This window comes from Brachyistius frenatus, unplaced genomic scaffold, assembly GCF_029030835.1.
Source record: "Brachyistius frenatus isolate BFR_SWC_R1_liver_20210118 unplaced genomic scaffold, ASM2903083v1 Contig_17, whole genome shotgun sequence".
NCBI classification, from domain to species: domain Eukaryota; kingdom Metazoa; phylum Chordata; class Actinopteri; family Embiotocidae; genus Brachyistius; species Brachyistius frenatus.
In genome coordinates, this window is record NW_027210616.1 from 4,346,607 (window position 1) to 4,361,898 (window position 15,292).

A 15,292-nucleotide genomic window follows, 5' to 3' on the forward strand; every position below is an offset into this window, starting at 1 on the left:
AACGGCTTCAATGTTTCCATAAAACATCTACACGTTGTCTCATTCATTCTGTTAATTCAGATTTTCCATTGGTAAAGTTTTAATTTGTGAATAAAGATAAAATGTCATGACAGCATCACATACAGTATATTTGACATGAGATTTTGTGTGTGTGTGTGTGTGGAGGGGGAATACATCTAAACACAAAATAACACTAAACACAATTAAATAAACTAGAAAGCTGTCTAAATGCATTACTTGTGTTTATAATCCTATATTGCAGTGGCCATTTTAATCCAACACGGTCAGTTAATATTAAAAAAAGAAGTTGTGATTTGCTGCCTGCTATGGAGAACAGAACCAGAGAGGACCCTGCCTGTGTACCTGGTAAATCTATTACGAGGAGCAGAAACCCAACCGGCCCCCACCCAATAATTTCTCCTGTATGTAAGGTCCTGTTACATTTTTATCTTCTATCACTCACTTAAGATGTCTTCTGTTGGCTTTTTTTGTTGTCTTTATTTGAAAGGGACAATGAGAGAGGGAGAGACAGGAAATGTGGGAAGGACATGCAGCGAAATGAAGGTTTTGTAGTCGCACTCGCAAATCTGACCGGTTGCAGGTTCGACCTTTGCTGCGTGTCATTTCACTGCTCTATTCCCAATATTTCCTCTCCATCTCCACTGCACAATCTGCTAAAAGGCAAAAAAATGCCACAAAAATCATCTTTACAAATAGGTACATGGTGGGGTGGGGGCAGAGGGTGTAAATCAGGTAAAGTCCCCTGGACATCCTCTCATATTGGGACTTTTTTGGATTGCAAGATAAACATAAACGTTTGTGTTCTAGATAAGGAGGGTTAACAACATTCTGACTTTTGGTCAAATTGAATGTTATGTCAATGTGATGTGAAAATGTCTCACCAATAAAACATCTTAACTTTGAAGACTCTTGATCCCGGGGACAGTGAAGTAGGTTGTTTGTCGTCAGTCCAGCACTACTGGACGTGAAGGGCATTTGGGCAAAACACTGCACACAACAGATGCTGATATAGGACCTCCTTTAAAACGTAATGCTGTGGCTACATACGTCAAAGCAAATTTGTTATTAATTAAATTACCATAAACAAAAAACACATAATCAGTTATGCCTTTGGGGTCTGTGGCCCAGGGGCCCGTCATTATTTTTTTTTTTAACTTCCAACGATGGGTTTTAAAATGTATTATGTTTTGCAAATGCGAGGCTACCTCAAGAAAATCAGGTCAGGACTCACCGACAGAGGGTTTGCATCGAAATTTAGATCGTGGCTATTTCTAGACATTGAGAGGGATTTTTATCTTGATTAAATCTGATTCTTCTTTTCTATGCAACGACTGTGAGTCACAACCTATCTGGGAACCAATGTGGAGAATCAAATTTCCCACGGAGCCATTTCGCATCCGTCCCCCCTCCTTCTCCCTTTGCTAAGTAGCTTAGCCTCTGACATCAGTCTGTTTGGTTCTCCTGAGGCTGTGAGTGTGTGTGTTTGATGAGGTGTGGAGGTAAGGGGAGATGTGGTCCTTTTTCGCCAGGGATCCTGTCAAAGACTTTGCCTATGAAATTCTCCCAGACAGCCAGGAAAAGTCTGGAATATGGACTCTGCATCGGGGGAAGCGAAAGGTAAACGCGGCAGACCGCTGCCGATCCTCGGCTAACGGTTAGCGGTAGCTCGCTTTGGTTACGGAGGCCCGTCACGTAGCCGACGAGTTTTGCGCGCTGCTTTGGTTCAACATTTAGGTCACGCGTCAGATATTTGAGCGTTTTAGTGGTCTTTTCCGCTAATTCGGTGTCGGAGCGAGTTAAATGTTTGTGGTTTGTCTTGTGTTGTGTTGTTGTTGTCGTTAGGTTGGCTTCGTGTTTACTCCCGGACACAGACACGTATTTCTCGCCACGTCACCTCGTTACAGCCGACTTAACGACGCTGTTTTTTTTTTGGGGGGGGGGGTCGTTTTGAATCTGTGTTGTTTTTTTTGTTGTTGTTTTTCTCCATCACATTAATAACGGTTTCACTCCTCGTTGCCTGACGGCACCAAACACAACCCACTGTCTCGGTTATTGACTGACGAGCCGAAGCTGTACTGCGTGTCGTCCTCCTCACCGCGCGATCACGTGACAGCCGAGATCCACCTTCGTTCTCTCGTCAGCTTGACCTGTAGGATGACCACGTGTCCCACTTTACGTGGGACATTTTATGTTGTCCCGCACCATCCCACATGCTGAGATGACGCCCCACGCTTCCGATTGACTTTAGTTTTGAAAAGTAAACACTGCGGGACCCTTTTCTAAAATTGGCGTTTTCCAAAAGGCTGTGAAGAAAGCAGGCTGGGCTGTTCTGATGAGGCTGTGTTTGACCATACATACGTGGGTCAAGTGCAGGTTAGCCTGTCACCATCTTTTGCTGCCAACACTATGGGCCGAATGGGGGAAAATTTGCAAGTCACCACAAAGTCACAAGCTATGCAGCTTTCAGAAGAATATGATGGAAACTGCCACAAAGAAAAGGAAATACAGATACACCAAAAAAAACTGGAAACTACTTATAACTGGTTGAAGCCTGTGGAAGGTGATTTTGTTTTAATGTCTCAAATTCACAAAAGGAAGAACATGTCCCGAAGCGACGTAGTGCATTTGGATCAAAAATAGATGTGCTTATCTAAGTATCATTCCCTCTGAAACCCAAAGATGATTAGCAGACAAAAAAAAAAAAAAAGGAAACGGCAGTTCAAATAAGTCGTGTTTACCAAACCGCAGGATGCCCAAACAAACAAGTCAGCAGACGAGGCAGGAAGCTAACACTGCAGAAGACCATTTACTGGGAAACCTTAGCTTCCGTGTTTGCTGACCGTATTTACTTGGCGTGGGAGTTCGGAAAGTGGCATTCAATTAACTTTATCTGTTCCGCCCTTCACATACTAAACTACCTAACCGGTAATCTCCTTATTCTATCACGCGTGTTTGTTTTCTACGTTGACCAGACGTGTCAAAATATGACACAACCTCTCAACATTGTGTCATTGGTTTGTTGGGCTCTGGTTCCCGTAATGTCGATAGGTCTTTGATTTTTTTTTTTTTTAACTGCAGGTAAATGTTCGATACGGGTAATTATCAGTGATGCAAGTGATTAATTTCCTCCTCAACCTGTCTCCACAGACCAGCGGAGAGCCGGTGTCTGTGTTTGTGTACGAGGTGGCCCAGGGAACGGAGCAGCAGACTCAGCTAGCCAAGGCCGCCTTCAAGCGTATGAAGACCCTGCGTCACCCCAACATCCTGGCCTATGTCGACGGACTGGAAGTATGTGTTTTTATTAGCGGGAATTGCAATTAATCGTGTTTTGCTCCACATACACCGTCATTCCCCGAGAGGTGTGTTATTGAACTTTATTAGTGAGATGGTACAAAATGTAATGAACTGTGTCTCATCGCCATCATCTGCTTCTCTCTGCACGTTTCTGTTCAGATGGAGGTGAGTGTGAATTGGCTGCTGTAGGCTGTTTATTTGTACAGGAGTCACAGTGACTAGTGTAGCAGTAGCAAATTCTTAGAGTTCTCGTGTTTTTGTGCTCACTAAGAGTATAATTAGATTGTAGATTATATTAGAATATATTTTATAATAGCTCAACTATTAGTCCAACTATACTGCACTATATCTGTACTCTTTCACCCTTGTAATTGCAGCATGTGTAACATCGGGTGTCAAAAGAAAGAGTTTGGTATAGGGATTCACATCGACACGCCAAGAAGGGTTTTAAAACAGAATATCTTCATCGTCCCAAAATGAATATTTCTATCGATTAAAATGACCCTTTAATTGTGCCTAAATCCTCGACGCCTGACTAAGTGCTTGACACCGTGTCCCCGGGATGAGGGCGTGTGCAATGCGACATCATCACCTCTCTTGCGTCCAACATGAAAGAGGGTACAAAGCTGTGCCTGCAGTGTGGAGGTTTTTTTTTGTAAGTGTCTGAAACGGATAGCGAAGTTGTTATTTGCAGTGGTTGACAGGATCATGCAAGCCTCTAAAGGTTGGATCATTTTACAGTCTTGTTGTAAATGTTCCATAAAAAAAAAAAAAAGGCTTGTTTTCCACAACCTACGTTGATGTTTTCTTTTTTTGCCATGTGAATGTGCACATTTTGGAAATCCATTGTATTCTATATCTGTCTTTGCCAGCAGGCTGCAGGCAGAGCTGGCATGCTAATTAAATTACAGGAGACTTATTGGTCTCTGCAAGTAGGTGGAAGAAAAATATGGGCATATATCAATATCGGCAGTCAGCCAAAAGAGTTGGAAAATATTGGTCATCTGCAAAACTATCGTGCATCCCTAGTTTGAAATGAACCCTGTGAAGAGAAATATGACTGTATAACCAGCAAAACCAAGTACAATAACTTTTCTTTCACCTTGTCCGTATTTATTGGTTGTTTAGTTACATTACATTTAGCTGACGCTTTTATCCAAAGTGACTTACAATAAGTCATAACTAGTCATCATTAGAATGATTAGATTAGAATTAGTCATAATTCTAAAGCTGCGTACTGCTGAACGCCCGAAACCAGACAGAACTATGAATTTGTTTAGCTTCTTAAATTAAAAATGATACTGATCATAAAGTCCTTTAAAATGTTACTGTATATACAGGCCTGTGTTGTGTTTCCTTTGCTATAGTTAGTAGGTCTAATTCTGTCTCAACTTTTACTTTATTTTTATAGAAATCCCTGGTGGTGATAAAATACTGTTATGTAGTATAAATGTTTGTATATTTTTTTAAAATGGGAAATTAATCCCCAAAATAATAATAAAAGATTGTTTTACTGTTTACCATGAATCCTGTTGTAAAATATGAAGAAGTGTAATTTTTTTTATTTTTTTTATTAGAATTGTGATTATAGTTTATATGGTTACATAATCTTGCTTGCTGTTGTTACAGACAGACAAGAGCCTGTACCTGGTTACTGAGCAGGTGACACCGCTGGCAGTCCACCTGAAGGCCCAGGCAGAGAAGCGGAGTGGTGGGGAACTGGAGGTTTCCTGGGGACTGCACCAGATAGTGGTGAGGACAGCACAATGCACCATCTGATACTTTCAGGGCAGCTTTACTTGAGCAGTTTCTGTCAGCTCTCCTTTATAAACACCGTCTCACTGTCTTTATTTCTGCCGCTTGCCGCCTCCTACAGAAAGCTTTGAGTTTTCTGGTCAACGACTGCCACCTGCTTCATAACAACTTGGGCATGTGGGCAGTTTTTGTGGATCGAGCCGGAGAGTGGAAGCTAGGGGCCCTCGACCATGTGGCCCCCGAGCAGGGTGACCCGAGCGGGGTCCCGCTCCCCACCCCAAAGGCTGTTTATCCGGAAATGGAGAAATATGACCCGCCAGAAATGTCCAATAGCAGTGGAGAGAAATGGTGAGAGAGGGGTTTTTAAACAAAACTGCCCAGTTTTCTGTGGAAACGTTTGCCTTGAGCTGTATGTATCTTTGTTGTAGGGCGGGGGAGGTGTGGAGACTAGGTTGCCTGATTTGGGAGGTGTTTAACGGGCCACTTCCTCGTACCTCCTCCCTCCGTTCACTGGGAAAGGTATGTCTACTTAATGTGTAAATGAATCTTTCTCTGTGATATGGAGAATTGTTGCTCAGAATTGTGTTCTCTCTCTTTCTGTGCCCACAGATCCCCAAGGCCCTGGTGCCACATTACTGTGAGCTGGTTGGGGCCAACCCCCGGGCTCGTCCAAACCCGGCCCGCTTCCTCCAGAACTGTAAGGCCCCGGCGGGATTCCTCAGCAACACCTTTGTGGAGAGCAACCTTTTCCTGGAAGAGATCCAGGTCTGCAGACTCGCATAAAGAGTGTTGTTTGGACATTATTAAACTTATAGTGAAACCCCTATCAGTGAAGTCACAGGCAAAAGTACTTGGCACCAAGGCAAAATGTTTTAAGATGTTGTGCAGCGGTCTTGAGCGTACATGGCTGGCTGAGCAAGAGGCAACCTGTGCTGTCTCAGCAATGGGAACTATGCCATACTTCAACCCTAGCAGTTATTCATGCCATATGTTTCTGAAAATCAAGTCTTAATGTTCCAGCAAAAGAAATGATTATTGTATACAATAGATTCCAATAACAGTAGAAGTCAAAGCGCCTCTCCACACTCTCTAGATGAAGGAGCAAGCTGAGAAGCAGCAGTTCTTCCAGGATCTCAGTGACAATCTGGACTCCTTCCCTGAAGACTTCTGTAAACACAAGGTCCTGCCTCAACTGCTCACCGCCTTTGAGTTTGGCAACGCGGGTGCTGTCGTACTCACGCCGCTGTTCAAGGTAAACCCTCCCCTTTACAGGCAACTATCACACCTTTTTAACTATCAGACAGTGTTCCAGAAAATCAACAGGCCAGTCGGATAAAAAAAAAAGTGAAACATATTACATCTAATTTTGGAAGTCACACCTTAATCTCTCTGATCTCATCTCTGTGTGCCAGGTGGGGAAGTTCCTGTCTGCAGAAGAATACCAACAGAAGATCATCCCCGTCATTGTGAAGATGTTTTCCTCCACAGACCGAGCTATGAGGATACGACTTCTGCAGCAGGTCTGTGTTTTTCCAGGCCTGTTTCATTGGGATGTGTCCAATTTACTACAAATTCAGGACTTGAATTAGACTCCAGAACACCAGCAAGCACATTAATTTGGAGATAAGCTGACGTGTGTCTGAATGTGTAATGTGTGTTTCTGATCGTTTTAAATATTGTCTTGTCCTGTCCTAGAGATTTTGCTTTGACCGAGGTAAATGTTTTACGAGAAATTTGTGTTTTTCGATTTTTATTTCCCCATTATTTTTTACAAAAAAACAGAGAAACTTCAATTGAAATTAGGGTGAAATAAACAACTGTGTTTAAGTCTGTGCTAAAGGATGAAAACATGTATTCACTTTGACGTTTTCTCTTCTTTTTCCATGTTTCTCTTTCTCAGATGGAGCAGTTCATTCAGTATCTGAACGAGGCAGCAGTCAATTCCCAGATTTTCCCTCACGTTGTTCACGGCTTCACAGACACCAACCCCGCCATCAGAGAACAGACTGTTAAGGTAGTTTGGACACTTGATTTCAACCACAAAACAGAAGGTGTTATTACAATATTACTTGAGTACTGTGTTGTCAGCTTGCTGTAGACATAACTCTTATCTGTCTCTCCCTCCCCCCTTCAGTCAATGTTGCTTTTGGCTCCCAAGTTGAATGAGACCAACCTGAACCAGGATCTGATGCGTCACTTCGCCCGGCTGCAGGCCAGAGACGAACAAGGGCCAATCCGGTGCAACACCACTGTCTGTCTGGGAAAGATTGCCTCCTACCTCAACGCTGGGGTAAAGCCCACCTCTGTCACTGTGCCACACTTAAACATTTCATTAAAAAAAAAACAACAACACTGAAATCACAGTTCACAATCGTCCGTTTCTTCACAGACTCGACAGCGTGTTCTGATATCTGCCTTCTCACGAGCCACGAAAGACCCCTTCCCCGCTTCGCGCTCTGCTGGCGTGCTGGGATTTGCAGCTACACATAACTTCTACAGCATAACGGAGATCGCTGCCCGGATCCTGCCCACCCTCTGTGCCATTACTGTTGACCCTGACAAGAGCGTCAGGGATCAGGTACGTGACTGCAGGGTATTTTTTTTTTAGGCCTTTGCTCTTTATCTGCTAAATCACTGCTGCAGCTGTAAAAGAACAGATTTCCTCTGCCTTATCTAATTCATTATTAAATGTAACTATATCAAGTGTATTTAAGATTCTTATTTATCAGCTGGAAAACACATTTTTTTCAGTAGTTGTGACTGTTACCAAATAGCAAACTTGATAAAGGATAAAGTGAAGACAAAGAGCTCTCAGTCAATTGCAAGTGCTGAAAAACATTCAGCAAGGCAGTAGTCATCTAGTATTGTAGTCTGATTGCTTCACTTAGAGTAACATGAGATGTTAACACTATAAGAGACGCATCCACTGCCCTGTCTGTTTAGAATTAGACTACTAGACAGGTCAGAAGGAAAGCGTTGTTATTTCTGACCGACAGACAAGGAATCTTTAATCCTTCATGAAATTTCTCAACCAAAGCAGTTAATGAGAATCTGTAAGTATGTGAACTGATCTAAGAACAGTAAATGGGTCAACATTGAGTTGGGATGCTGTCAGCTTTCAGCACATTTTGTGGTCACTGGAAGTTGCTCTTTGATCTCTGATTAGGACGTGTTACAGAAAGAAAGATTTATCACTGGAAACTGAATCTAAAGAACATACGCTGAATTAATTACTTTATTAAACTGAATGTAATATTATAGAATTGAATTAATTTGCTCTGAAACGGTTTGAAACCTCTCTATTTACTTCCACTTTCAATTCTCATAACTCGAATTCAGTTCTCGATGTTCAATTTCAGTTTGTCTCTCACATCCAGGTTTTTGAGTAAAAGCAGTCGAGTACAGATTCAGACAGAACTCCTTTTCGTTTAAGAGTAAATGGATTCTAATTCAAGTTCATCATACATTAGTTTCAAGTTTATTGAAATTGAGTTTCAATCTAATGATTTAGATTTATTATTATGTTCTTCAAATTCAGTTTCTCAAAGCAATTATTCAAGTTAAATAATACAAATTCAATTCATATGATTCAAAACATTTTAGAAATGGAATTATTTAATCAGAGCCATTTAAATATAAATTTTTCAGACTCTGGTGATACATATTTCTACCCATAATGAGCCTTCTTGTCTTTTTCTCTCTGTTAGGCATTCAAAGCCATCAAAAGTTTCCTTTCCAAGCTGGAGACTGTGTCAGAAGACCCAACCAAACTGGCTGAGATAGGTACGGAGCAAACTGCACTCATTTAGTGACAAACTTGCCATTACATGTTACATGTTTGTTTCCATTCTCTGACTCAAATATTTGTATCGTAATGATTCGACACATGTCTCGTAGTTATTTTTCCGAGATCCTAAAACTAAAACCACTCTCCTGTCTGCCCTGCAGAAAAGGATGTGGCGTCGTGTGCTCAGCCTGCGGGTGCCTCCTCTACTTGGGCCGGCTGGGCCGTGACCGGCATGTCCTCGCTAACGTCGAAGCTGATCCGCAACGCTCCGGGGACAGAGGGGGGCGCAGCAGCTGAGGGCAGCGAGCCTGACAATACTACCAGCCCCGCTAGTGCCACTGATGAAGCACCTTCCCCAGGTAGGCTTATCATATTTCATTCAGCAGAAGAAATAGAGTAGATGGTTGTTTTTTTTTCACTCATTGTGTCTTTATTTTGGTCTCAAATTCATGTTTCAATAAACCAGGTCCTGATAAAGTCCCACATATGTCATCTGGAATCTTATCGCTTGTTTTTCTTTCATTTGCAGGTTCTGAAGATAAAACTCCACAAGTCTCTCTGACTCGCCATACTGCCTCTAATCGCGCAAACCAATCGCCGACTTCTGAAGTCACAGAAAATGATGAGGAGCCAATAGGAGACCGCTGGGATGAAGAAGAGGACTGGGGAAATTTGGAGGTGGGATTATTATTTGTATATATACATTATATGTCACATAATCTTAAATAATTGCAACAGGTCTGATAAATTGTCGACTATTTGCCTCAAAGGAGCCAGTGAAAGCTCACACCGAGCAGGAAGACTGGAGCACCGACTGGTCTGGAATAGCATCATCCAAAAAGAAGGCCAGTGACAGAGGAGTATGAGACTTTAATTGCCTTTTTACTACCTTTATGCTAATGCTACTAACACTACTGATATTACTGTGAGTAGTAATGGTGAAACTCCTAGCACTACTCCTACATTTACAAATGAGAACAAAAGGAATTGAAAATAGGGGCTCACTTTTTTTTTTTTACATGGATATGAAATAACCACAACAAAAATCCCACACAATGTTGGTCACTTTATTAACAGTGTAGTTAGTGTCCTCTATGTGGATACAAATTTAAATTGAACTTTTACCCAATTGCCGTTGGTCTTAATTTGAATTTTCCCTCTAATATGTAGGTGAGTCGGACATCCACCTCCATGGCGGTGAAAAAGCAGAGCGCTGACTGGAGCAGTTCAGGCTGGGACGCTGATGACAGCTGGTCCAACGAGAAGGAAGGCCAGGGTCAGAGCTCTGCGGGCGAGGAAGGTTGGGGCAACGACTGGGGGGAGGAGGAGACGGACACAACCTTGGCCAGTAAGACGCTCCCCCTGCCCGAAGGGGTGCGGTTAGCCAGCGAGTACAACTGGGACAGCAGCGCCGCAGCGAAGGGGACCAATCCGAACGATCTGTTTGCCAACGTGTCCCAGAGAAACACTGCTGCCACCACGGTGAGAGCACAGGCAGGCAAATGTACAGAAAAGGGATCGATTCAGTTGGTGCTGATGAAATCTGATATAAACAGAATGTCGCGGAATTGTGAATCCTAAAAGTGATGAAACGCATCCCAGAAAAAAACAATAAAAATGTAATAATATGGACATATAATTTGCATTCTTATGAATTATTTATATAGATTAAACATTTGAATACCATCAGATTTACAAAGATTTACTGAATTTTCTTTTTAGAGCAGTTGGTGCTGAAGATAATGATCCAAGTTCAATGATGGAAAAACAAATCTTTGTTTGAATGAGGTCAAAATACTGCAATCTCTTTGCGAGCATGCTGGAAGGATTCTGATCAGCTCTCGGCATGAATAGTAGAATCAATCTTCAAACTGCTTTTAAAGTGCCAAATTAGCTGAGTATTGATAAATAAGATTATTTTAACAATACGTCAGCATGACATTTTTTTGTATATATTGAGGAGCTGGGGCCTGTTCAGTGATGTCTGTGTTGCATTTTCTCCTTGACAGACTGGTCATGGAGATGGCTGGGGTGCAGAGGCAACAGGAGACTGGGGAGCTGAGGAGAGCTGGGAGTCGGTAGATGAAAGCCAGAGTAAGTCCCTCAGAAACTAGACACTATTTGTTCAGCAAGCACTCCCAGTGAAAGCAAACAAATCCAACATTCTGTGTATTATTTGCTCTGTTATCTCAGGACACTTTGCATCTGCTTTACTTTGCTTTACTTTAGTGCTTTTATCATTTCAAGTGCTCTGCACCAGAATCTTTACTTTGGACTTCTCCTGTGTCCACACTTATGTGATTTTAAATGGACACAAATTGAATCATGATCTCCTTCAGGCTTCCTTTGAATTTAAATTGATTTGAATTTAACTATTCTTTTTTTTTTTTTTTTTTTTTTATAAATATATATGTCTCTTGTGAAGCCCCTAAATGGTTTGAAGTGCAACTACTAAATCTTTAAACCACCTGTTTGTTGTCTCCCAGGTCTCAGCAAAGCAGAGCTGTCCAAAAAGAAACGTGAGGAGAGGAGGAAAGAGCTGGAGGCAAAACGAGCTGAACGTAAAGCTGCCAAAGGACCTCTCAAACTGGGCGCACGCAAGCTGGACTGATGAGGGTGGAACAATGACTGCAGTAGTGAAAGGAGGTTCGACATTCCACAAGTAAAGGACCAGAAAAGAGGTGTTGGCAGTGAAGAAAACTGTGAACGGTCACTGTAATGGAGGAGGCTGGGAAGAGGAAAACGTTACAGTTGATCAGTTAATGACTCTTGGGTTTTGGATTTTCTGTCTTTCTTCATCAAAGGACTGACAGATGGGAGATAAAGGTAAAGACAGAAAATAGAAAGAAAATCCAAAACCATGAAGCACCACAGAGCAGCATTTCCTGCAGCAGAGGCCTGAGTTGATCCTTTTATTTTTTTTTCTATTCATATCTCATAAAGTTGCTGTTGTAAATTAAATGTATATAACTGGTGCATCTTGTCTTAAAAAGAAATGACACTTTTTTTTTTTAAAGAAATATATATAATAGAATTTCAGAATCAAACATGTATTATTATACTGAATGGTTTTCAGTACACATGCACATATACACACACAAACACCCCCCCTCCCCCTACACACACACACACACACACACACACACACACACACACACACACACACACACACACACACACACACACACACACACACACACACACAGCAGGTATGAATGTTTTAGTTCAGCTGTCACTCAACAGATTTTAAAATCAGTCCATGCATGCTCTTGTGTATTTGTGTGGCCTCCCAAAAGGCCTCATGGCAAAAAAATTACAAATGTGTTGACTTTACTTTGCACATACAACACTGTATTTTACTGAAGCAGCCTGACGGGTGACACATTTGACTGGTTTCAGATCTGGAAGTGAAGAACGTGCACCTCGTACACATAATGGAGCAGCCGGGCTGTGGAAAGACGAGGAATCTAGTTTCTGTCTCCTGTGAGGTGCATTGCTCTTGTGGAAGGTGTATGCAATCGAACGAGGTTTATGTTGTTTAGAAGGTCTTGACACTTATTTTTATCTGTATGATCCTGCACAGTTTACTAAACCTCTTTGGGATAATGTGAGAACGTAAAGATGTACCCTTCAGTAATTTTATTTAATATTGGGTGTGGTATGAGTAAAGGAAAAGCTTCTTTTAATCGTTTATTTGTGCCTTTATTTAACTGCAGATCTGCCCTGTAGGATCACATCAAAGAACTCTAAAATTTAAAGAGAAAATTTCAAAAGTGGACCTGAAATGTCTCAAAAGCATCAGACTGTGTGTAGATCAAACCCTTCAGTGTGACCCTGTATCGCCTGTCGGTGTTGGATATGGCATTGCTCTGGTTTGGTGTTACTAGCAGTAAGAAATGCTTTACAGAAGAGGCAGTACACACAATCAACAGCCATCGCTACTGGAGCAAATGTCTGGTTTTGGGTGGTTGGGTCTGGTCTGGTCATGTGAGGAACTATGCTGCGTCGAAGGCTGGATGCATTGTTTCACAGAGAATCCAAATCATGTAGCATGTGAGCTATTCTGAGATAATAAAAAACAAAAATAAATGCCTGTTTCTTCTTTTATATTTGACTGTCTATGATTTGGGCCGTTTTCTTACTTTTGAATAACAGCGTCTTAAAATCAGAGGTAATAATCAATTTACTGGGTGAACGCTTACCCGGCAATCAGACTTGGAGCTTCTTGAATCTACTTTTTTCATTCAATCAAAGTTTTTAAATCGGTCATTAAGTTATTCGCATAACTCATTTTGATTTTACTTTTTCACTTTTAAAAATACGTGGCAGTTTCTGGGCCTCCATGATGTCTGCCGTTTGTGTTGCTCTGCAACAGAAAGTGATTCACAAGTGCGGCCGGTTTCACAGACATTTCGACTGCTCTATTGTGTTAAACATGTCTCAAATTACCTCCCATGTTAGTCTAATACAAGGTAGACAGTTTCACGAAAATAATAAGCTTGAAATTTATTTTTAGAGTGGTTAGCCATCCATCCAATTTTATATACAGTCGATGGTCCAACACCGTGGCTTGCTTTGAACACCCCCTCATTTCCATGGTAACGCTCTGCTAACCGCAGTGACCTGCTGGTTATTGACGTCGTTGTTTTACAAATGTGTTCTTTGTTCTTATTCGTATTTTGCTCTGTTGAATTTTCCCTGTAAAATATCTTTGTAACTGGACCAACTTTTGTAAAGTCTTGAAAAAGTTTTTTAAATGATCCACAATTTGTAGTGAATTATTCTTACTAAAGATAGACATGTGCTGACCTCTATACCTCCGTCAGTGGCTTAGATCTAACTAAAAGTCCAATATTAGTCGAAGTCTTTGTAGAACTATTAATTTGGTTTTGGGGAAACAAAGCAAACATTTAAAAAAAAGGAGATTCAGTGCTTCTCTAACACAGCTATGTAATAATAATAATAATGTACACTTGGCTATAACTAATGTAGTTGACACTAGTACAAATTAAGTCAATAAAGAATGTCCCTTCTGTGAAGATATTAAAGAGATTCCTTACTGAAGATTTACTGAAATCAAAACTGAGCATTTGATTGGACTGTGTAGATCAAAGGCAAACTGATGTCAGTGCTGCTATCATGTGACTGTCACATGTAGCAGCAGGATACTGTACATCCCAGCTGATTGATGAGCACATAAACAGACTCATGACCTCCCTACACCACAATGCTCTCAGGGTTTTCAGATCTTACGTTTCCCCTAAGAGTATTGCTTGGTTTATTAATTCTAAATGATCATATTGTAATTTATTACTGTGGGGCAAATTATATTGAGCAGCTAGCCATGCAGCAATTTTAACTATAACAATTTTTTAAGTAATGTATATTTATATATTGTATACTTAACTATATTTTGTTGATATCACTTGTACTTTGAAAAACAAACATTTGCATGCTTGTAGTGGAGTATTATTATTTTTCATTTGCACTTTTACTGAGACTTACTTCTTCAAATGCGGACTATCATCAGGATTCACACAAATTATTATTTATTACAAATATTAACAAACAATTAAACATATTAGGAAGACAAAATGGTGTACCATGACATTTCTGAGAGAAATGTTTCCATCCTATTAGCTTATTTAGAGAGCACATGCAATGCAATTACATTATTTAGAACCTCAATAAATGGATATGTACTATCTATGTGTTAGTTTATTCCCATTTTGACTTCAAACCCATTCATATTTGATTTATACATTTCTTCATAGGCAGAATGATTTTTATAATAATTTTGTAATTTGGTAAAGGTTTTAAAAATAGAAAACGCCCCGTCTCTTTCACACTCTAAAATAGGTCAACAGTCATCTTCTTAATTTCATATGAAAACATTTAAACAGTTCATTTTGGCATGGTAATTTGAGGAAACCATTTAAAAGATGAGCTGTCAGTAGAATTTTTTTTAAAGTCTAGAAAATCCAGGGCCTTGATCCCAAACCAACCAGCTCGTCATTGTTTTTCGAGCCAAAAGAAAAGCTTGAAGGACAGACAGAGGTGAAGTTGAGTTTTCAAAGTAGATATTAAATTGATTTCCTGCTAAATCACACATATCTGCGTGTAAATTAGGCAGTATTATCTGTGACTGATCAAGAGAGGTGCAGGTTAGGCTTTGCTGGTGATCTGTTAATTAATCCCTTGAACAGGCGACCACGGACTTCAATCACTCTGTGTTCTTGTTTTCTTTTTTGCTGCCTCCAAACAGAGCTCCTGCTAGAGCCACGAAACCTAAACCCAGAACTGCCGCCATGCCCGCCGCCAGGGCGACTTCTCCGGCCTTACACACCTGCAGGAAGGAAATGGACATCTTTTAGATGGTGAGCATGATGTCCATTTAAAACTTCATTCAAATGATCTACAGCTCTGGTAAATACA

At 40.9% G+C, this 15,292-nt stretch overlaps 2 protein-coding genes across 4 annotated transcripts in view; one reads left to right on the forward strand and one right to left on the reverse strand.

Annotated features, from left to right (window-relative positions):
- The first annotated feature begins 1,452 nt into the window (after positions 1 to 1,452).
- On the forward strand, positions 1,453 to 12,964 carry scyl1 (SCY1-like, kinase-like 1). Of its 2 annotated transcripts, XR_011310743.1 has the most exons (19): positions 1,453 to 1,638; positions 3,169 to 3,309; positions 4,945 to 5,067; positions 5,192 to 5,418; positions 5,499 to 5,589; positions 5,680 to 5,835; positions 6,164 to 6,322; positions 6,483 to 6,590; positions 6,971 to 7,084; positions 7,205 to 7,360; positions 7,460 to 7,648; positions 8,778 to 8,853; positions 9,019 to 9,216; positions 9,387 to 9,535; positions 9,628 to 9,717; positions 10,028 to 10,339; positions 10,867 to 10,951; positions 11,344 to 11,683; positions 12,257 to 12,964. XR_011310743.1 is itself a non-coding variant. In XM_069694476.1 (18 exons), the coding sequence occupies exons 1-18, from the start codon at positions 1,531 to 1,533 to the stop codon at positions 11,466 to 11,468; spliced, it is 2,607 nt and encodes an 868-aa protein (XP_069550577.1). In that variant the 5' UTR covers positions 1,453 to 1,530; the 3' UTR covers positions 11,469 to 12,964. The 2 variants fall into 2 exon arrangements, 1 of the variants encoding a protein (XP_069550577.1); XM_069694476.1 differs by having other exon boundaries at positions 11,344 to 12,964.
- Positions 12,965 to 14,383: 1,419 nt separating this feature from the next.
- The window catches only part of LOC138618619 (phospholipase A and acyltransferase 3-like), a 37,476-nt gene continuing 36,567 nt past the window's right edge, over positions 14,384 to 15,292 (reverse strand). For both annotated transcript variants that reach the window (XM_069694483.1, XM_069694482.1), the window contains exon 5: positions 14,384 to 15,203. In XM_069694483.1, coding sequence (XP_069550584.1) covers positions 15,081 to 15,203 — 123 coding nt within the window. In that variant the 3' untranslated portion in view covers positions 14,384 to 15,080. The remainder of the gene's footprint in view (positions 15,204 to 15,292) is intronic.